Here is a 23,476-nt window from a genome sequence, read left to right as displayed (position 1 = left end):
GGGAGTTTCCTTTTGAAAATTAGCTTATAAGCATGCTAATGCAAAGTATCCACTTGCCTGTCAGTCCCCCACAAGGTTTAACTGTTGCTCTCCCCAAAGACAATGCCCCTGGGTGGGTGTTTTGGTCTAGAAAGGAAAACAATGCATCTACATTGTATTTCCAAATCTATGCATAGAAAAATTAAGTGCAAACGTCCAAGGGTATTTTGTACCTGTGGCAATTTTCAAAGTGAAAGTACTCACTTGCTTTATTTTTGAAACTTGGGATAAATTCTGTAGGTAAAGCACCCATGAACTTTATCCCAAAATGGACAGTTTGAAAATTACCCCCTTAAAATGAACTCCTTTTTGAATAGAGCCCAAGAAGAGAAGACTGGATAAATTAGAGATGACGAAAAAGAAGAGAGATTTTGATTTGAGTATTATTTCTTCACCTTTCTCTCTCCAACCTTTCCCAAACTTTCATTTTCTCATGCCTTCCAGCTTTCTTTCCTTTCTTTTTGCCATTCCTCCAAGTTTCTTTCCGTCTTTTCTTTTTTATAACTCCTTCCCAATCTCACTGCTTACTTCTGTTCCCAAGCTTATTCTGTCTCTCCTTACCTAGCTCCTTCTCATCTTCCTGTCTCTCCTGCTTTTCCACTCTTCTCATCTGTCTGCCAGGGCTGGGCTTACCAGGACCTGAGGATTACACTCACTATTAGTTCTAGCTGTCTCTTTTCTTCACAAGAGATCACAGTTTTGTCTTTACCTGTTATGGAGCTAGAGTTGCCACCTGACCCCCTAGGTCAACAGAACACAGGCTGACCCAGTTCTGATTGTGCCACACTGCATGCATGGATGTGTCGTTCTGATTTTTCCCATGGTTTTCTCTTAAGAAAGTCAGAACGACACATTCATGCATGCAGCGGGAAAACAGCAGGACTGAATCAGCCTCCCCTCTTAACTGGGTTGAGGCGGTAACCCTGTTTGGCGTCTTCTCAGAGAGCTGGACAATTTTCCTCCACTTAGCTTTTGCTTGACTCATCTGTGAGTATCTCAAGCAAGCTGCTACCGGACCCTTGGCTTCAGCTTGACTCAAACCTGCCTTGACTTGCCTAACTATTCAGCTACAAATATCATAAGTACAATAAAGGCAATTTCATATATTCTATGTTTCACTTGCCACATCAATTACAGTTTCATTGGACTAGTAGAATTATTTGTCTACTAGTCCAATGGAAGGAGTCTTGTGGACCAATTAAAATTTGGGGCCAAAAAGTACAGCCAAAGCCAGTGCTTTGGGCTGTTTGCACAATATTAAAACAGGGCATCTTTTGCCCAGGGATTTAATTTCTTGCAACTTCAGAAAGAGTAAAAAAAAATCACAGAATAAATTGTGCAAGTGAAAACTTGTGTAGAAAATGCTGTGGGACTTTTGTCCTTATGGACTATTATGAATCATACAAATGTTCTACACAACATTTTGCATGCATGAGGTTTTTTTTTTTCTTTCCCCCTGTAGCATTTTATTCCTTCCTAGCAGCTGCAGGAAATTCAGTACTCTGTTTCAATACTGTGCAAACCAAACCTGACTTGCAGAGTTTCTGAAACTTATTGGCCCTGCTGTTGCCTGAAATTTAAATCTTGCCCAGAAATAAAGGGCCGGATTTTAAAAAGGTTACGTGCGTAAATCCGAAGGGTAGAGCGCGCACTTGTAGGCCACACGCGCTTCTTTTAAAATCTACCCCAAAGCATGGCGTCCTTAAGGTTTTTAGGGGGCAATTTTCAAATCCATTTGCACTGGGACAAAATCCGAGGCTACTTTTAACCAGCGGACTTCTCCCTTTCACTTGGAAACGTGCCCCAAGTTCAAAGTATCCTGTTTGTATGGGCCATTTTGTATTGTAAATAATGTAGATTTTAAAAAGCAATTTATGTGCAGACGTTTCTTCCCTGGACATAAATATTTCTCCAGGGACACCTCCTTATGACTAAAAGTAATGTGTGGACATTTGGCCACTCTAAGTAAAGGCAAAGAACAAAATTATGGGCAGGAACTACTTTTTACTGGCGTAAATGAATTAGAGAATTGTCCTCCAACGGAATCAGCTGGAAATCCAGTTGGATTTGCTTAATGAAGATGATCCGAAGTAGTATTCCATATACTTTTGTAAACATTCTTGTGGGGCTATAACAGAGAACTGGGTTATGAGCCAGTAGTAGGGGAGTGCATTTGTTTTCGACGTATTGGCAATCCGCAACTTATATGTCCCTATTCATTGTATTCGTGGGGTCACGAAATGTATGGCGAACCCCCACGAATACAAAGTATCACTAACGAATAAACCCGCACCCTCCTGACCCCCCCAAGACTTACCAAAAGTCCCTGGTGGTTCAGCGGGGGTCCTGGAGCGATCTCCTGCACTCGGGCTGTCGGCTGCCGGTATTCAAAATGGCGCCAATAGCCTTTGCCCTTACTATGTCACAGGGGCTACTGGTGCCATTGGTCGGCCCGTCACATGGTAGGAGCAATGGACGGCCGGCTCCATCTTGTGCTCCTACCATGTGACAGGGGCCAACCAATGGTAGCCCCTGTGACATAGTGATGGCAAAGGCTATCGGCGCCATTTTGAATAACTGCAGCCGATAGCCTGAGTGCAGGAAATCGCTCCATGACCCCCACTGGACCACCAGGGTCATTTGGCAAGTCTTGGGGGGGTCAGGAGGGTGGTGGTTTATTCGTTAATGATACTTTGTATTTGTGGGGGTTCACCATATGTTTCGTGAGCCCATGAATACAACGAATAGGGACATATACGTTGCAGATTGCCAATACGTTGAAAACGAATGCACATCCCTACTACTGGCTCATAACCCAGCTCTCTGTTATAGCCCCACAAGAATTTATATCAAAAGGATATGGAATGCTGCTCCGGATCATCTTCATTAAGCAAATCCAACTGGATTTCCCGCTGATTCCCTTGGAGGGCAGCCAGATCCAAGGAACTAAGATAATGGTACAATTGAAAATATGCGAACCCGTGTCAGGACGGATTGCCAAAGTTGGTACACAGCTCAGCAAAGGGCAAAATGGAACACTCATCTGTGAGAACATGTTTGACTAAACATAAGTCTTTTTGTGCCCATTCCCTAAATGGTCAAGTATAGGAGGCCAGCCCAAAATCCACGTTGCTGTGGAAGGGAGGGAAATGGGCTATGCGATAATGAACTTTAATGAGTTTGCAATACCAGTGCCACATTTTAATTATGGATACTATGAGAATGCTAAATGTTATCTATGCAAAATGAAGAGCAGCTCCTGAGAAGCCACCAATAACTGTTCAGTGGACAGAGGGGTAAAGAAAGATGTCCCCATTAACCAATCCCCTACTTGCTGCAAATTTACATACTGCGTTATAATACTGTGTATTGGCCAACCCTAAACCCCCTTGCTTTCATACCTTTGATAGCTAGGGCAGATGTATCCACAGTGGAATTTCTCACTACACAAACTAACGCATTTGCTTCTCTATTCCAGCCACCTCCCCCTTTGTCAGCCAACAAGGCAAGGTTTGTAATAGATATAGCCACTTTGGACGTATTGACATTTGATAAAGATTTACTCGCCCAAGTAAAGACATAGGCAAATCCATCCAAAGAGTCAGCAGGAAGGTAGTGTGGTGAAGCAAAGTATGAAAATTCACTGTATCTTAGACAAGCCCCTATGTAAGATGATCTCCAAATATTTAAAAGAATCCGGTACACACCTAAAAGGAAACTGAGACCCACAGAGTTGTTTCACCTTATTCAGCATCAGTAAAGCTTCAGTCTTATCTAAATTGAGTTTAAACCCGGATAGGGCCCCAGAGATCGGGAACTCTTCCAAGAAGGTCAGTAAAGAAGTAGAAACATCCGTGAAGTGAACCAAGAGATCATCGGCAAATGCCAAAAGTTTAAAACTATGTGTGGCTCCCCTTCTCAGGGATATTCCTGTGATGACCACGTTATTCCTGATGAAAATCAATAAAGGTTCCAAGGAAAGTAGGAACAATAAAGGTAAAAGTGGGCATCCCTGCCGAGTGCCCCAAAAAAGTTCAAAACACTCAGAAGGGACCCCATTAACTAAAATGGAGGCCATCAGCCTACTATGGAGTAGTTGTAATATGGCCTGAAAATGGCCCTCAATACCCACAGCCTTAAGGACTTCCCACAAAATTGCCAATTGACACGGTCAAAACTCAAGAGCAGAGAGGGTAAGCGATGCTGTGCACTATATTCTATGGAAGCCACAACCCATCTTATGTTGTGCACCGAAGTCCTCCCTTGTACGAAGCCCATTTGAGAATCTTCACTAAAGCAGGGCATGCAACTCGCTAGCCTATCAGCCATTATTTTTGCCAATAGCTTTGTTTCAAAGTTAAGCAGAGAAATTGGGCAGTAAGACCCAATTTCAAAGACAGCAACCTCGGAACCTGGATCTGCAAATAACTTTAAAAAAAACCCCAACATATATCAGGTGAAGAAGATGCAATATTTTCATTTGTGGATTGAGGAACACATGAATAGAATATGCATCTTGCATCTTTAGATGGAAGACAGGGAGCTTATGTGAAACATTACTTAAAGCAAATACCTGAATCTCATTTCTGGTATATTTTAAGACTCTGTTGTAGACATAGACTCTGGATAAAAGTGTTTCATAAGACTAAAGCCTGCAAGCAAATCATTTTTAAAAATTGTACTCAGTTTAGTAGGTGTGTTTCATTTAACACTCCATTTAACAAGTTGGAAAGGAATAGTTGCTGCCAGGCATGCCACAGTTGCCAAATCAATGATTAAACTAAATTAGTCTCCCTACTCCCATACAGCCAAGCCCATCTCTTGAAACAGATAAAAGGAGAAACCTGGCTCTAATTCTCAGAGGGGAATCATTCCTGTCCATCCTCTCCTCTGCTTTGCTAACAATATTTAAAATTCCCATTCTTATTTGAGCCCCTCAAGATGCAGCAGCACAGTCAGCAGTCGTTCAGCGTATCTGGGGGAAGGGCGGTAGGAAGCAAGGGCTTTAGCAGTTCCTCAGTAGGGGGCGGTGGAGGTGGGTGTAGAACCAGCTTCAGTTCGGCCTCTGTATCTCACGGTGGAAGAGGTGGGGGAGGTCGTGGAAGGGCCAATAAATCATTTAGTAGCCAAAGTTTATACTTAGGAGGAACCAAATATCTTTCCATTAGCACAGGCAGTGTTCATGGAGGAGTGGGTGGAAGTTATGGTGGTGGAGCAGGAGGTGGAGGATTTGGTGGTGGAGCAGGAGGTGGAGGATTTGGTGGTGGAGGTTTTGGTGGTGGAGTAGGAGGTGGAGGATTTGGTGGTGGAGCAGGAGGTGGAGGATTTGGTGGTGGAGGTTTTGGTGGTGGAGCAGGAGGTGGAGGTTTTGGTGGTGGAGCAGGAGGTGGAGGATTTGGTGGTGGAGCAGGTGGTATGGGTATGGCAGGTGGCCCTGGATTTCCTGTTTGCCCTCCTGGTGGAATCCAACCAGTGAGCATCAATCAAAGTCTCCTGTCACCATTACACTTGGAAATTGATCCAGAAATCCAGAAAGTGCGGACACAGGAGAGGGAACAGATCAAGACCCTCAACAATAAATTTGCCTCATTCATTGACAAGGTAAGTCTTTGGTGTTAATTGCTGTTGCTTGTTCAGTAACTCAGAATAAAAACATAGACTGAGAGACCTTTCTGCTTCCGTGAAAGTACTTCATGACCATGCACGTAAATCCTTATGATTGTAAGTTCAGATTTAGCTTTGACTCTCTTATAGCCAAGTGTCCAAGAATGACAAAATCTTATTTCACTAAAGGTGGCAATTTTCAAAGTGCCTGCACTGGGAAAAGTCTATGGCTACTTTTGTACCTGTGACCTTTACATCATTTCTCAAAAGGGAAAGAATCGGCAGAGGCTGTGGGCTTCTGCTTTTTGGGCAGGTGCTTTCTTATGGAGATTAAAAAATAACACGTGTAGATCTGCAAATACAATCCCAGTTCATAATTTTCCTCCCTTGACTTAAACATGTCCCTGGGAGTGCCTCGTTGTAAGGTGGCTGCATGCTGTGGGACTCCTCACATGTGTTTAGCCATTTTGTGGGAGGACAATTTACAAACGGCTGATTTCATTTTTACTTGCCTAAATGGCTTTGGAAATTGTCCTCTCTATGACCAAAATACCATCGCTTAAATATCCTCTTAATTTAAAGAATGTAGTCATGATGGTGGTCCACTTAAATACATAGAAAATGGGTCAGCAAAAAAGTGCCTGCTGATATCTTTTATTGGACTGACCTCATGCTTGGTGATTCAGTTTTGAGGACTTATATGATCCCTTCATCAGGGATCTGGAGAATGAACAAGAAAAGCTGTTGGCTGAATAAGCAACTGCATCATTGACTGGATTGGGTTGATGCTGTAATCAACCAAAGATTGACTTATGTATTTAGAGAAAATAATTCTTTGCTCATTTTGTGTTGTCCTGATAAAGTAAGGATATCTCTCAAAAGGGAGTCACCCGTGTACTAAGTTAGGTTAATAAAAAGGCATTGCCCTCAACTTGTTTGATGACCATTGTTTCTAAGTAGCTATCTTAGAGAGTCAAAGGTATGAGAGAAACTGGGGGGAAAATCCTCCTGTTTTCACTTTTCCATGTTTCTTAGGTGATTTAATTATTTTTCAGCCATTATGGCAAATTTGGGGATCTGTGGGAGCTCTCATTTTAGTTTCATTTGTGAGAAATTGTCGTGTTTTACCAAGCTGTGTGGATTTCTAAATACATCTGGAAGCATTTGTCATAAATTATACTAGGGATTATTTTATAGCAGGCCACATAAAAAAGAGGGCAAATACTTGCATATGTTGCACCAATTTTCAAATTAAAGAACATTTGCTTTGAAAATGATCCCATTAAAACTTCTTGCACACAGCTAGTTTGTACATAGGAAACAGGTGAGAAAATTTACGCACATACCTTTGAAAATCCAAAAGCAGATGTGTAAATCTGAACCACTTCCTCCTTTCACCCCAGTTATACCTCCAAGCTGTCTGATAAACTTATGCACAAACAGGACATACAGGCAGGCAATTTTATAAGTCATTTCTGTCAGTAAAGAACCATTTTATCCCTGGAAATGCCTTTGAACAATACTCTTTTTATAGCTGTGCATGTTTGGGTAAAGTCTACACATACCTTTTCTGCACAGACTTTACCCTGAATTTTCAATGCAAACTGATACACATAAGTTTATTTTAAAAATTCACAGATAATTGGCGTGGTATGCGCAGAGAATAACTCCCTAAAAGATGCACCTGTTGTTTATAGGACATAACATGTTTGGGTTAATTTACATATATATATTTTTAAAATAAAATACTACCAGGAGAATTTTCACAGTGGTAATGCCTTTAAATGTAAGATACTACAAAAAATTTAAATTCTGTTAGGCGCATGCAGGTAAAACCTATTGACAATTGTAGCAATTTTCAAAAGCTCACTTACACGGATAAAGTGCAATTGCACATGTATAATCCAGTTTTAAGCATGTAAATGGTTTTGAAAATCTGGCCGTTAGGAAGTGAAAAAACTAGTAGCTTTGATAACTTTGGTAGAATAAACACTGTAGATTCTGTTGTTTTGTTGCCAATGTAATAAACAATCTTATGTTATAAACTTTGTGTTTTAGTGAAGATCATTTACATTGCTGTATTTGATGTTTCAGTGAAAATTTAAAAAATGTAAACAATGACATCATTTTTGCCTCCTGGGTATCAGGTCCGATTCCTAGAGCAACAGAACAAGGTACTGGAGACAAAGTGGAGCTTCTTGCAGGAGCACACTCAACATTCTGGTTCCAAAAGGGACGACCTTACACCTTTCTTTGAGTCTTTCATCAACTTCCTTAAAAAGAAGTTGGAAGCCCTAAAGAACAATAAAGGAAAAATGGATGCAGAACTGAAGAACTTGCAAGATCTCGTGGAGGATTTTAAGAAAAAGTATGCGGAATCCTAAAGCCTCCTCTAAGAACTCAACTGAGTAAACGAAAGCTGCACTCCAGTGCAACCATAAGATGTTTGGTATTTGGGTAACAATTTAGTAAATCAGAGCGATTTTCAGTTTTACTGTACATATTGGACACTTTTAGGTCCCTGGAAACATTTCACGTGTAGGAAAAGCAGCTTATAATTTCACACAGCGGTAGCAAGAAATCTACTCATGCATAATGAAGTGTTTTCTTTATATGTTCAGCTAATTCGATCTACACTAGAAGGAAAGGAAAAGGATTAGATAAAGACAAATATTTTCATGGAAGTCTACAGATATATTTACTGCACTGTACTGCAATAATTCAGTTTGAATATAATGGAGCTGACAATGCAAGCATGATAGCAGTAGTTAGCATACAAATGTGCAACACAGAGGTGAATAGAAGTAGGCCAGTGGTAGGAAAGTTACCCAGAATTTCAAGGAACATAGGGTGTATTTACTAAAGGTTTTATACCATTATGTGTCTATGGGAAAAATGCTTAGTAAATGACCCCCATAGTTAGATAAGTGGTTCACTGAGTACACCCCTCTTAAGTTACTCGGATAACTTTAGGATGGCTCCATTTTCAACCAGACGTCCTTGGCTAACTTTAGCACTGAATATCAGCTCTCACTGGCTAAAATTTATCCCCAGACCCTTCATTGCTGCCTCTATATTTGGATACATTTTGGGCCAGTAATGAGTCATCAAGACACATTTAGCCAGTCAGCAGAGACAAATATTCAAAACTTAGGTTTTATTGACTAACTCAAAAATTAACCTGCACAAACCCACAGAATATTGATGAACGCCCTCTTTGCGACTTCATGCTGTTGTTCTGTTTACAGCAATAATGTAATTATCAATTGTTTTATTTTGTTTTTTCTAATGGTTTTTAATTGTTCTATATGTTCTATGTAAACTGCCATCCAGGCGATAGTTAGTCAGTTCCTTGTAAACCGGAGTGATATGTATATTATACAGGAACTTCCGGTATAGAAAAGCCAAAAATAAATAAATAAATAAATAAATAAATAAATGTCCTAGTGTATCTAAATCCTAGTCCTTAATAACATACCACTAACTTAGGATGACAAGCAGTAATTATTCTCTTTCCTTTAACTCATCAGCTATGAAGAAGAAATCAACAGGCGCACTGCTGCAGAAAATGAATTTGTAATGCTGAAAAAGGTGAGTAGCACAGGCCACAAGATCACGGAAGTGAAAACATTAAAGGAACAGAAATCAACTAACAATAAGTGTATTTTTAAAATCTCAAAACTTTAGGAAGCATCTACTGCCCCCGCTTATTTTTTCTTACCGATTGGCATCTATAACCTCATCCGGACTCCAAATGTTTGGAAGGGTCACTGAACGTGCAGAGGGCTCCTGCAGTCAGTCACTCCTGTAAAGATCTAAATTTGTCAAAATATGTTTTTCTGTACTTGAGTGAGACATCATTTATACCAGGAAGAAGGCTGTTGGTTATAGTAATGCAGGAATTGTTTGCTTAATAAGACTGAGGTATAACCCAATGAACATTATTAAGATAAAGAAATAGAGCCTTTAATATTTTGGTACATAAGCATAAGAACATAAGAAATTGCCATGCTGGGTCAGACCAAAGGTTCGTCAAGCCCAGCATCCTGTTTCCAACAAAGGCCAAACCAGGCCACAAGAACCTGGCAATGTCCCAAACTCCAAGAAGATCCCAGGCTACTGATGCAATTAATAGCAGTGCCTATTCCCTTTTCTTATAGTTGTGTGTAGTATCCTGAGTTAGATTAAACTTTTCATTCTGCTATTGCCATTTTTTAGGATGTGGATGCTGCCTACATGGATAAAGTGAAGCTGGAGGCGAGGAAGGACACTTTGGAGGATGAGATCAACTTCTTGAGAGCCCTTTATGATAAGGTAATGGTCATTTATACTGTGTGATTCCACTGGGAATTCACCTTATCCTTTTAAAAGAAGGAATAGAAGTTTGAAGAATTCTAAATACAGAAAATTTGCTTGATCTGTTTTAACTTTTAAAAATTTGTTGAATTTTAGAACTGAGAGTATACAGATAAAGTCATGGCATGAGTTGGAGCATGCTGAGAATCTGTTTATTCTCCCACATGGTGCTTGTAAGGCACCTAAATCTGGACCAGCGGTATAACTGCTATGGCACTTACATAGCTAGTAAAGAGAACCTTGGGTGCAGTACATTTCTGCTGTAGATATCCAATACCGACTAAACCAAGCGGTTTAGTTTAATTTGGTTTAATAGTGAACTAATTTCTGGATCTACATTTCCATGGATGTAAGACATTCTAATATCTAAAGGCTATTAATAATGTGCAATAGGCAAGCATTTTTTCAGTGGAAAGGAAGTTTTAGACCGCGGGATCATGACAGGAAATTGGAGGCATATAGGATCTAGCGTAACGTAAGAATGCATTTCCTCACCACAAGGATGGTGGGTGCATAGAACAACCTCTCAGAGGAGATGGGGAGGCAAGAAGACATGGAACAACCCTAGAGGATTCTTAGAATTGGAGAAGTGAGGGTAAAGCTGAAGACCAACATTGCAGTATGTAGAGAAAATGTGCAGAGATCAAATGAGTCTTTATCAGGTAAAAATTCTGTTTAATGAAAAGCATCTGTACCAAATGAATTAGGTCCTCACAGTATTTCAGTTTGACATTTTTAGTTCCATATTCAGAGAACTGGCAAGCAGGTAAGTTATCCAAGGAAAATTGCCATGAAAACTTAATTGGATACTCAGCAGAGCTCAGCCAGTTATGTGTTCTGCTGAATATTCTTAGATAAAGTCCAAGTAATCCAGATTGCTTTAGGACTGCTGAATATTGGTATTATAATCTCTGTAAGTTAGTCCCAACCTGGAACACCCCCGAATGCCTCTGATTTATCTGGGTAAGTGTTATCCATGTAATAACGTTCCTGGATAAATATGCAATGGCCGGGGAAAGCTTTTAAATATAGCCCTCTTAGAAAACTTTATATATCTTAGCAACATCTTTCATGCAGATGCCACCACTTCTTATTTTTTACTTGATTTTTTTTAATTTCTAAGTAATTTTAATAAAACTAGCACATCATTTCTACTAAATGCATCAGAAAATTTGAATGTGGAACTATGAGCCTGCAAAGAGAGTCTTGTTCATAGAGCAGTGTCAACTGATGCATTGCATGATTTGCAGGAGATAACTCAGATGCAAGGACAGCTCTCAGACACCTCTGTCATCCTGTCTATGGACAATAACCGAAGCCTGGATTTGAGCAGTATCATTGGTGAAATCAAAGCTCAGTATGACGACATCGCCAAGAGGAGCCAAGCTGAAGCCCAGACTCATTATGAAAACCAGGTGAGCAATGATTAAGCAGTATGAAAGATCTAAGCGCTCAACAGGGACAATCTTCCAAGCCATTTAAGCTGGTAAATAGTGATTTATCTGCTTATATTTGCTGTCTGAAAATTGTCTCACTTAATCCAGCTCAAGGCACTTGTGGGATTCCATAATTCTTGTATTTTCAGTTGGATCAAAGTTAAGCAGTACTGGTGGTGTGTTTAGTGAGGGACTGGAAGACAACACAAGTAGGAGCAAAAAATATAAACGTATCTTTATTATAAGTTACCATGCATTTCCATGGATATCTAAGGAAACTTTTGCCCTATTGTAATAGATTCTGGTCTCATTGAAAGAAAGGCTTTCCTCCTCTCCGGTGTTCTAGACAAATCAGGAGAAATTTGGACGCGTTGTTCCATGAAATTCTCCCCCATATGTTGAAAGCAATATCGCATTATCAAACTTACATCAGATTCTATAATTAAGGAAAGGAGTAGTGTCGCCCTCTCACATATCTCTACTGAGGTCTCCAAGAAATCTGTTAGATTATCAAATTGTGGTTGATTAACCTCTCTCGTTCTATCAAATGGTAAGAAATAGGCTTTATGAAAAGATGGAAAACTATCATTTGGAATTTTTAACACTTCTAACATATACCTTTTTAAAGTTATTCGTGGTAATTCCCCTATGATTTTTGGGAAATTTAAAATTCTCAGGTTTAATCTCCTCAGTCTATTTTCAATAATTTCCACTTTTCTATTCAGTATGGGGCAGAGTTTCAAAGTCCTACGAGCGTAAATCCAGGAGGATTTCTTTTCAAAAGGCCCGGCAGCGCGCGTAAAGCCCCGGGACGCGAGTAAGTCCCGGGCCTTGAAAAAAAGGGTGGGGCATGGGCGTGGACAGGGCGCAGTGGTCCTGGTGCGGTGCATAGGTGGGGCCAGAGCCTCCAGGCACAGCGGCCATTTGCTGCTGTGCTCGGGATCGCGGGCCGGCCATTGGCCGGCACGCACAACTTGCACCTGCCCAGGGCAGGCGTAACTGAGTAAGTTAATTTTTTTAAGGAGGTTTAGCTTAGGGCTGGGGGCGGGAGAGTTAGGGGAAGGGATGGGAAGGTGGGATGGAGGGTAGGGAATTTTCCTCCGAGGCCGCTCTGATTACGGAGCAGCATGGGAGGGAAAGGAGGAAGGCAGCGCAGCTCGGCGCTCGCAAGGTGCACAATTGTGCACCCCTTTGTGCACACTGACCCCTGATTTTATAACATGCGCGCGGCTGTGCGCATATGTTGTAAAATCGGGTGTACATTTGTGCATGCAGGGCAGCATGCACACCTTTCGAAATCTGCCCCTATCTGTTTTTCTTGGATTAATGTTGAACAAACGTTCTGTGTAGATTTCACTTTCTCTTCTAAAGCTGATATCTTATTTGAATGCTCTTGAAGTTGGCAATTATGTTCTTGAGTTAGTTTGTCCAATTTTCCTGATATTAAATTCATCTGCATAATACACCCCTGAAGAGCAGGGCCAAATGAAGCAACCAACTCCCAAAAGGAGACCAGAGATACCGGTTTAGGAAACTCTTTTACCATCAGTTCTCTCTGCAACTCGCCTTGTTCTTCCTCCATATTCACTCTCCCAGTTTCTTTCAATGGAGGTAACTCACCACCTCATTCAAAGTTCTGAGATGTTATAGTTCCAGTTCCTGGGGAGTCTGAGTTTCCAAACGCTATTGCTGGAACAGGGCATTCCCTCTCCATTGCTTCTCCCTCCTCCGTGGTCACCGGGCTCTTCGGCTCCGTGTTCGCTGGCGTCAGCATAGGGACATTCTGTAGCCCTGGCGCTACCGGGTTCCTCAAGTTGGGGGGGCTTAAAGATGTTTCCCCCAATGAAATCGATGCTCCCATCAACGTTCCATCTGCGGGGGCCTTTACGTCTCCTACAGAGTAAATTGCGTTCATTTCCGGGATTGTACGTTGTCCGGGCAGTGTTTGGGGCATGGAGGTATATACCCTTACTCTGCCTTTTCGGAGGTATTCCAAATGCCGAGAAGCAATAGCAACAATTCCAAAGAGAACCAAATGGACAGCTCTGTTCCGCCGCTAACAGCCTGCCGCCATCTTGGCTCCACCTCCTCCAAGATGATATTGGGATACTCAACTCGAGCCTCCAGACTATTTTGTTGGCATTCATATCCCTGAAAGCTGAAAGTGAACTGATACCTCCCCAGGGCAAAGAATTGAAAGTCACCGCTTGAGAGTCACCTCAGAAACATGAGGGCCTTGATGTTAGACCTGTGGATCCTTGAGCCAGCTTGAGAGCTGGTGAATCCACTGAAGGGATGTTCTCTGGTGGTTCTAGTAGCCGGGAGGTGGTGCAAGACCAGAAGATCTATCAGGAGCTTCACCTATACCAGCCCTCGTTCCCCTCAGGTTGAGCCCTTGGGTGACGGGGCTGGCAGGATTAGGCGGAGGTCTCCTGGCGGAGGGAAGTCCAGTAGGCAGTCTGAGTCGGGGCTGGTGGAAGTCCAGGAGAATGAAGACGGTCCAGGAGTCAAGGCAGGCAGCAGCGGTGCAGCACGATGAACCAGGCCAGAAGTCGGCACAGGCAGAAGACAAGCAGGAGCCTGAGAATACACTAAAGGTCAGGATGGGCAGAAGACAGAAAAATCAGGATACCAGGCTGAAGTCAGAACCGAGGAGACAACCGAAGGCAGGAAACAGGAGAAGGAGTGGAACCACGGGAGCAGGATCACAGGAACTGGAACAGGAACTGGAACTGGAACAAGCAGGATCACAGGAACGGAACTGGAACATGCAGGAATACAGAAAAGGAGGCTGGAACGTAGGAACAAGTAACTAGCTACTCTGGATGAGCTAACCTGTTGCCAAGGTAAGGAACAGAGCAGGGAGCTAGATTTTAATAGCCCTGAATGATAACCTCATCTTCGGGGGCCAGGCCGAGATTTCCCGCCGCAGCCCCTTTAAGAAGCGGCAGATGCCCCGCGTGTGCGCGCAACTAGGAAGGCAGACGCGAGGAGGAAGTTGGTAGCATCTCAAACCATGTGGGAGGTGCACAGCAGTAGGGCTTGGGAGCGGCCTGCCCCGCGCCGCTGGGGAGCGAAGCGGAAGCTGACGCTTGCCGGCTGAGGTAAGGAAGCCCGGCGCAGCTGGGATTCCCAACAATTGACTCCTTCCCCACCCTCACCCCCAGCTGCTGCACTGTGTGAGAGTGGGAGAGAGACTTGGAAAATGGCCCTGGAAGCCCCCCCCCCCCCAACCCGGGTGCCTCTGCCCTCCTTGCTCCTATCCCAGAACAAGGGTTAAGGATATTTAGTAGAAGATACCATTGGGACATGAATAGAAACCTTGTAATTCCAACAAAGAATGCTGCAAGCTAGAAGATGTGAGCATGTACGAGAAAAATGGCATTTCAGCTTACTGTCTCCTTAAGTTGTTCGGTTCTGCACAAAGGATAATCATTTCTAAAAGTGTTCACATGTGATCCTTTTTATTAATAGCTACTTTCCAAAGTAAATTGGAAACAAGTTTAGACAGTGAAGATATGGGTGGTAGGGTGATGTAGCTAGGGCAAAGTGGTGAGCAGGTGACATTTATTTGATCCTCATATTTGGGGACAGGAAAGGATTTATTTTTCATTTTTACAGACCTTTGTTACCAAATCATATTTTTTCATCTCCTCCTAGATTACCACATACAGAGCTGTTAGGTAATTAACAATATCTTGTTTGATGGCCTTTTAGTCTTCTTTCATCCTAGCCAATTATTTGTGATTGTTACAGTACCAACAGCTCCAGCAGGCTGCTGGCCAACATGGGGATAGCTTGAAGAACACTAAGAGTGAGATTTCAGACCTGAACCGCATGATCCAGAGGAAGAAGGCTGAAATTGACAGTATAAAGAAGCAGGTATGGACGCAATGCCGCACTGTGAACACAGAGCCTATTTGTAAGATGGCCTGCAGGCATTCATACTAGTATAATTGTGCAGAGGGAGCTGTATAAGAAATACCGAAGACATTTCCTATTTTGCTTCATTTCAAAATTGAAAAAACAAAATCCAATAGGAAGAAAAAGCAAAATTTCATGTTGTTTTTCCTATTGGTTTGTTTTTTTTTGGGGGGGGGGAGACAAAAAAACAATATAATAAGAACCTAATAAAAAGAACCTGTCCCATCCCTTCCCATTTATTAAAATATTGAGCCCTCCCACACCAACAGACACCCCCTTCCCCACCCTCCTGACCACCACAGGATTCATCAAAATTGCCCTGGTGGTGTAGTAGGGGCTGAAGGCCAAACTCCTGCTCCTAGCCAAGTGACTGCCCTTATTCAAAATGGCAATGGCCAACCTTTGTCCCTACCCTGTAACAGGGGCTACCGGTGCCATTGGGCAGCCCCTTTCACATGATAGGGGCAAAGCGCCGGCTGATGCCATTCTGAAAATACGTACTTGTGCACATATTTGAAATCACCAATATACCCAGTCCATTTCTAGTTTAACTAGACCCTTAAGCACGTCACCCTGAATCCCCCCACCATTTCACCCAGAGCTCCCATTGAAAAACAGCAGATAAGAGATAAGATTGATTTTACTTACATGAGCCCATTAGCAGGTACAAAAGTATACAAACCATTCCAGTAATGAATGTGTGTATATCTCTAAGAAATAGCAACTACCCTGCATACTTCCAAACCTGCTCCAGAATGCCCTGAACTGTGCCTTTTTTCCTCTGTAAAATTTACAGTGAAACCGAAAATGCATGCTTACGTACTACTTAGGCTTGCATATGGTAGTTTTACACATGAAACCCCCTGGAAAATTCATTCATTAATTTATGAACCAGGTTAATTTCCTTGTATTGGTTATTTTGAAAACAAGACCTGGTTTAGGACCTCAAGGATGGAGTTTGGAAAACCGCTAACTATAAACTGGATTATTTAGCATAAATATTAACAAGTAAACAAGAAGAAAACAGAAGCAGTTAGAAAAGAAAGTCTCTTCAGTGCTCCAGCTATACATTTAGAAAATCAATTTTTTATATTTGTTTTGTAGATTGAGAAACTACAGGCAGCTATTGCTGAGGCTGAAGAGCGTGGTGAGCTTGCACTGAAGGATGCCAAAGCAAAACTGAAAGAGATGGAGGATGCCCTGCACAAAGCCAAGGAGGAACTGGCACGTCCTGTCGAAGGAATTCCAGGAAATGATGACTGCCAAGTTGGCTCTGGACATTGAGATTGCAACCTACCAGACTATTCTTGTAGGGGAGGAATGCAGGTTGGTACAACTGTGCATGATGGGATATGTAATACCAAAAATTCTGATAACAAATTCCTGCAACTTCTCTAGTGGTCCTGTGAAATCAGCAAGATCAGAAAGATCTCTTAGGGGGTCATTTTTTAAAATGCGGTAAGGCGTTTTTGCATGCAAAAATGTGTTTACTGCATGGTGCGAGCTATCACACAGCTGTGCGTTAGCAGCCATGATGTAAGGTTTTATCACCATTTGTGATGTGTCCTGTAAGGCTTATTTGAGAGAGAGAGAGAGAGAGAGAGAGAGAGAGAGAGAGAGAGAGAGAGACACTGGCCATAATATCATGGCCCATAGGCAGGTATTTGTATCCCTAGGGTAGGCCCACCTAGTAACTCAAGGTGGGGATTAGGTAAGTGTGTAGGGGGTTAGGGGCCACTTTGACATGCTACGTGACACCTACGAACAGAACAGTGGTCTCTTGTGAAGATTAGCTGGCCTTCGGAGTGAGGAAACTCACTCCAAGATGAGATTTGGGCAATGTTCTCTCAACCTAGCTTTGTCACGTAGCATGTCAAAGTGGCCCCTAACCCCCTACACACTTACCTAATCCCCACCTCGAGTTACTAGGTGGGTCTACCCTAGGGATACAAATACCTGCCTATGGGCCATGATATTATGGCCAGTCTCTCTCTCTCTCTCTCTCTCTCTCTCTCTCTCTCTCTCTCTCTCTCTCTCTCTCTCTCTCTCTCTCTCTCTCCACTTATCACAGAATCTGAAATGGTAGCTCTTTGCACAGGTAATTATTGCAATAGATACTATATTGGCATAAAACACACCCCTTTGGTATCGCATGCAGTACTTACTGCATTTTGATAAATCCAGGCCTTAGTTTGCTGCTGCTAGAGGTAAGCAAGTGATCACAATAACTGGGCTTCAGCTATTTTTAGGAAACAAGACATCACAAGTAGCAATTTCTTTCTATCTTCCTATTGGAACAGTGGATGAGATGAAACTGAGATAGTAAAATTAAACACTGAAGGGCAGAGAAAATTCAGAGCTTAGTGCCCTCATATTCTGAGCCCCTGCTTCCTACCACTGGTTCTCAGCTGTTCTGGCAGTCCCCAACGATTTAGGGATAATTTTGTAACATATTGCATAAAATTTTGGCATAAGTTGCACCAGTTTTCAAATCGGGCTTACACACACATCAGTCCACTTTGAAAAGTATACCACTAAATCTACTCACACAAGCTACACCTGCTAAAATATCCACGATTCCACATTAAATCTTCCCTGAGAATGTTTGCACATATTTTTAATATCCAAAACTATGTGCCTAAGTCTAAACCCCTCCCCATCTCTGCCCCCGGAAACACCTCCCCTTAGTCTGGGTAAACTTACGTGCGAATATGAGATGAATGCTTAGGCTTAGCCACATAGACGGTAACGTTTAAAAAGACTTGCAGGCGTATATGTACGTGCGTATGTCGCCATGCGCTAACGAACACGGCCATTTTATAACATGCACATATATGCGCACGATATTAAATCCGCTGTATGCGTGAATATGTGCGCACAATTTAGTATGGACGTGCACATGTGTGCGTAAATGCCGGCTCTACCATGTAAATGGGGAGAACTTATTAGATACGCGTGCCGATGCAATTACCATTTTATCCACTCCGATCCCAGTCTGCCCAGGAAAAAGATAGGACTTCCTAACCCCCGCCCCCCGATAATATGCCTCCCTTTCAGCCCTTACCTTTAAAACCTCGCTAACTAGCCTCATTTTTTTGTTTCCTTACTCGCCATCCATAGCAGAAGTTACGCAGTAAGGGACCCCCGGCGCGTGCTTGTGCATGTAAATAATTATGCATACATTTCATGTTACAGACATGGACCACCCATGTCCACCCGATGCCCCGCTCCTGCCCCACCCCTTTTTTTGCCCCTAAAAGATCATTTCTGTGCATTAAATACTGTTTTACCCACAAACGTCCCTTTGAAATGTACCTTATTGTGTCTAAGAACCAGGCTAATTTAATAGTTTGGTTATCCTGAAAACCAGAACTGTTTGAGGGAAAAGGGGACATAAGAACTAGAGTCTGGAACCACCGAACTGGTTCTAAGGCATTTACCACCACTAAAAAATCTTGGTTATAGCAATTAAGGAACAATAATCAAAAGTTTTTTTTATGCAAGCAATCACATTTGTCCACGTAAAAATGCAGTGACTATTGCCCCCATCTTTGCAAGATTAGGTTGGACAGGGTTAGATCAGGGGAAGTGAAAGCATGTGTGGAATTTCATTATGAAATCCCTGCATGTACTACATCACACGTACTCTGTACTCACTTCAAAGCAAGTGTAAGGGACAAAGATTCAGAAGCACCCATGTTTCTCTGCCGGGCCCATCTTTTCCAAAAGAAACTGCTTGGAGAGTTTCCCTGTGAGCATCAGTTTGCATGCACGGAGGTAAGTAAATTGCCCTTTAAAGAAATTATTGCCATGACTTGGTCCTATCTTGTTGGCTGCTCTGATTTCTCTAGTTTCCCCCAAAGCCAAACACTGTAGTAGCATGACATTTCTTTTTGTCTTCCTAGCTCTGGAATTTCTTATTGGATCCCCCTTTTGTAGTCTAGGAGTAGTATTTTTTGAAGATGTAAAAGTATGTGCATAATTTTATACCCTCATCCACAAGAGTGATTTTTCTTAGGGTTCACAGTGGCCACACTTTTAGCCATATTAGAAAGCTGAGTTCCTTTGGACCTGATAGGTTCAAGGGATGCACAGTTAACATTTTCATAAGTACACAAGGTAATTTGTTCCCACTTCTGCCACTCCCACTAATAGGTGCAGACTACATGGATGCTTTTAGCGCACAAACTTCATGCTAGATAATTTTCAAAGGGAAAACTATCCACATTGTGTTGCAAGTATGGGGTGTGGTCATTTGGATCACGGCACAACCGCAGGGCAAGGCTCCAAAGTAGACACTGTGGAAGGCGAGCGTATACAGGCATGGACTGGACTTGGAACATAGCTTTCAGGCTTCTGCTGAACCTGCACACTCAGAGTGAGACCCAACAATGCAATGATGGTCTCTGGGTTAGCCCTCCGGCCACTCGATAGCCCTTTTGGATCTACCACTTGGAACGGCAAGTGCGTCAGGAAAGACGAAGGCTGAGGAAGACACTGAAGGCTTGGAACTTGGACAAAGACTTGGAACTAGGACAAAGGCTCTGGAGAAGAGGAACATGAATGAAGGATCTTGTTCCAAGTAAGAGTTCAGTTTCCACATCCACTTCACCTCAGCACGCCCTGCACAGCCCACCGTGGGCTAGTTGCAGACCACGCTGTCCTGCTGCACGCCCTACACAACCTGCCACAGGTTGGTCACGGACCATGCCGGGAGCGAAACAGACTCTGCTCTGAGACTCAGATGAGGATGGGAGCCAGGATATCCCTTGGTCCAAAGAACATGGCTTGGCATGAGGAACATGGTTTGGAATGAGGCACAAGGAGATCCACTGACCTGGAACTAGGAACATGATTTGGAACTTGAAACTTGACTTGGAACTTGGAACTCTAAAAACAAGCATGGACTCTGAGGACTTGATCCAGCGAAGATGGACTTGGAGACAGGGTTTGTGCCAGGAAGCGTCGTACACATCCCCCTATGCGCTGGTTGTGGACCATGGATGCTGGCACACTTGGAGGAAGGATGAGAGATGATCTTGAAGGCTGACCTTGGAACGAAGACAGGGACATCAAGAACCTGATTGAAGACTAGGATGAGGTGCAGATTCAGAAGACTTCGATGAGGCACTGATGAAAGACCAGGAACATGCGACATAGAACATGAAGGAGCTCCTATGACAAACAAGTGTAAATGTAACATACTGTCATAGCAATTTTCAAAAGCCTACTTACTCGAGGAAAGTGCATTTACACATGTAAAACCCAATTTTAAGCATTTAAATGCTTTTCAAAATCAGGCCCTATGTGCATACTTTTATCTTCAAATTGGGAGAGCAACTGAAAAAAAATAAAATCCTTGGGTTAAAGCATTATTTTACCAAAGAAATGGCTTTTTAATTTACCTTTTAAATGTTTAATATCCATACTGCTTTTTTTCAAACTTTTGTCTTGATGTAATAAATTAGAAATAGCAAAATCAAATTAAAAAATGTATTTATCCCTTTGATAATTTTTCAAGAAGGCAATTTTTAAAAATCAGCTACTTCCTGTTGAAAAGATTCCTGAGTCCCCACATCTCATGTCTCACTAACTATTCCCATGATCTGATTTACTTAGACTGTTTCTTTTCCTTTACAGAATGTCTGGGGCGATTGTCAATCCTGTTAGTATCTGTAAGTATTTTGATTATTTCACCAGTTCCCTTTAAACGATGAAGTCTTTTGGAGTCAATCTGAGTATTTGTGTTGGAGTCAATCCTACTATGTATCTTGTCTTTCAGCTGTGGTCAGTGGCAGCACTACATTTGGTGCTGGTGGCGGAGGTGGATTTGGTGCCGGTGGTGGCGGAGGTGGATTCGGTGCCGGTGGTGGCGGAGGTGGATTCGGTGCCGGTGGTGGCGGTGGATTCGGTGCCGGTGGTGGCGGTGGATATGGCGCCGGTTCTCAATTCGGTGGTGGTGGTGGATTTGGTGCCGGATCTAGAAGCGGAGGTGGATTCGTTTCTGGAGGAAGCAGTTTCAGTTCCTCAAGTGGAGGAGCTAGAGGAGGGGGAGGAGGTAGAAGTTCTGGGGTGGCAATCGTATCAACGACCTCATCAAGTTCTTCAAGCAAGCGGCAGATGTATTAAACTAAATGTTTTAGTCCTCACGTCTTGTTTTCATGAAATGTTTGGCTATCTATTGACAGGAGTAACAATTCTCTTCTCCCTCCCTAAACCTCATTTCTTACAATCACTTAATTGCTAGCTCTTTGTATGAAAACCCTTATTAGACAGATTTCTCTTTTTAATTTGAGTTTTGATAGCCTTTTCATTAATCGGTAATGATAATTAGGGCATTTCATGAATTTCTGAACAACAGTGAAACATCTCACCTACGTTCCTTTCTGTTAAAGCTTTGAATCATCCCATTCAAACCCAAATAGTTGTACCTTCATTTTTCTGCAGTTTTACAATGAGTATTAGCGACACTATTGAAGTTTTTATTAGCACCTTGCAAACACAACAGGGGAGCAATCGCTTTGATAAATCCAGACCTTAGCATTATGCTTTTCCATTTATACTTTTATCCTATCCTAGGGAGTAGCTAGGCTACTGAAGTCTTTAAGAGGTTGATTTGCTAAGGGTTTTTACCCACAGACTCAAACTCCTTAGCAAGTCTGACTCCAAGTATCATTCTTTTCCCTCTTGACTCCATTGTGTAGGCCTCACAAGTGATCATATAATTTCGCTATTGATGTGTTTTTATCAAAAGCTTTTTCTTTGACCTCCAAGAAGTTTAAAGGTATACAGCATCAAGAAAGATTGAGCTGAGTACTTCCATGAGGGGAAAAGCTTCTAGAAGAAGCATTTCTGTCTCTTCAATGCTGACAATCACATTTTTCCCTAGATATTCAGTTGTGTGTTGAAAAACATTCATGTTTGTACAATACAAAATGTGAAGTCTTTGCTCTAAGTATGCACAACATATGCTGATCATGAATTGGTCTGTATGCCATGTATTTTTTCCTAATGTACTGAGGGCAGGGGTTCACTGCTGTTCAGATGTGATGAATAGAACCTCTATTCTGTTGCTCGTTCTTTGTTCTTGTGGTTGACAAATCTTGATTTTATGGGGTATTTCTAATAAACAGCAATTTAAAAAATTTACATGCTGTTATTTTTGACTAAGATGTTTCATGATGATGTACAGTGTAATATAATAACAGTCTTAAGGGGCTCAGGTCAGAAATCCATCTTTTCTCAGCACCCTGTAAGAAAAATTGCATGTGTAGAGTTCTCCATCTACTGTCAGACCCTTCCAATTGCCAGCAGTCATGGCTTAGGGATGCAGTAAACTGAGGGGTGACATCTCTGTTTGCTGTGTTCATTAACTTTTGATTGATGAATCATTCCTACATGTATCTAATTTATTTCAATCTTTTGAACAGAAGTGTTGAGCTGATGAGCTGTTGAACAATCAGGCTGAACAGAAGTGTTGAGCTGATGGACGTTATAACCTTATTTACTAAACATTTTCTCTATTCATAAAATGGGACTAAATCTTTAGTAAAGAGACCCTTAAATGAATTAATTTTGCACCTTCTACTCAATAATATAATTACTGGGAACTTTGCTGTAGGAAACATAGTGGTATCCCACTGCTTTTAAGAAAACATTGCAGTGTCTTACAAATTAAGACCCTATACACATTTGAAACTGGTGCAAAGACAAAATTCTATCCAATGTCCTACTCACTCCCTTTGTTTGTCTCTGTGCCTCTTCATCTTGAACCAAATATTAAAAAGAAAATGTCTATGTAAGTTAGCCGGATAAGATTAATCCACCTTACTTACATGGGATATTCAGGGCTAAGTTGCTGAATATCCTCATGTTTGCTGCCACTTAGCTGGATAAGTGATATCCAGCTAAGTTAGACTTGCACTAAGGCAGGCCTAACTTATCCAGTTAACATAACCGGCAAAGTACGGATATTGTTACTTATCTGGCTATGTTAATCCACAATTTATACAGCTGTCTATGTAGTCAGATAGGTCACTTATCCAGCTATTTTGCGGCTGCTGAACGTAGCCAGATATTCAGCAGCCATCACTTAGCCGGATGAGTGCTATTTACCA

At 42.1% G+C, this 23,476-nt stretch overlaps 1 protein-coding gene across 1 annotated transcript in view; it reads left to right on the top strand.

Moving 5' to 3' along the window:
* LOC115088575 (keratin, type II cytoskeletal 5-like) overlaps positions 1-22,508 on the top strand; it is a 114,546-nt gene extending 92,038 nt beyond the window's left edge. The window contains 11 exon segments of the mRNA XM_029596832.1: positions 4,945-5,275; positions 5,426-5,640; positions 7,791-8,011; positions 9,174-9,234; positions 9,862-9,957; positions 11,250-11,414; positions 15,192-15,317; positions 16,464-16,595; positions 16,597-16,685; positions 21,000-21,034; positions 21,142-22,508. Coding sequence (XP_029452692.1) covers positions 4,945-5,275; positions 5,426-5,640; positions 7,791-8,011; positions 9,174-9,234; positions 9,862-9,957; positions 11,250-11,414; positions 15,192-15,317; positions 16,464-16,595; positions 16,597-16,685; positions 21,000-21,034; positions 21,142-21,488 — 1,818 coding nt within the window. The 3' untranslated portion in view covers positions 21,489-22,508.
* The last annotated feature ends 968 nt before the right edge of the window (positions 22,509-23,476 follow it).

This window comes from Rhinatrema bivittatum, chromosome 3 (genome assembly GCF_901001135.1).
Source record: "Rhinatrema bivittatum chromosome 3, aRhiBiv1.1, whole genome shotgun sequence".
Classification (NCBI taxonomy): Eukaryota; Metazoa; Chordata; class Amphibia; order Gymnophiona; family Rhinatrematidae; genus Rhinatrema; species Rhinatrema bivittatum.
The sequence above is the reverse complement of the archived record's forward strand: the minus strand, read 5'-3'. Positions and strand labels throughout refer to the sequence as shown.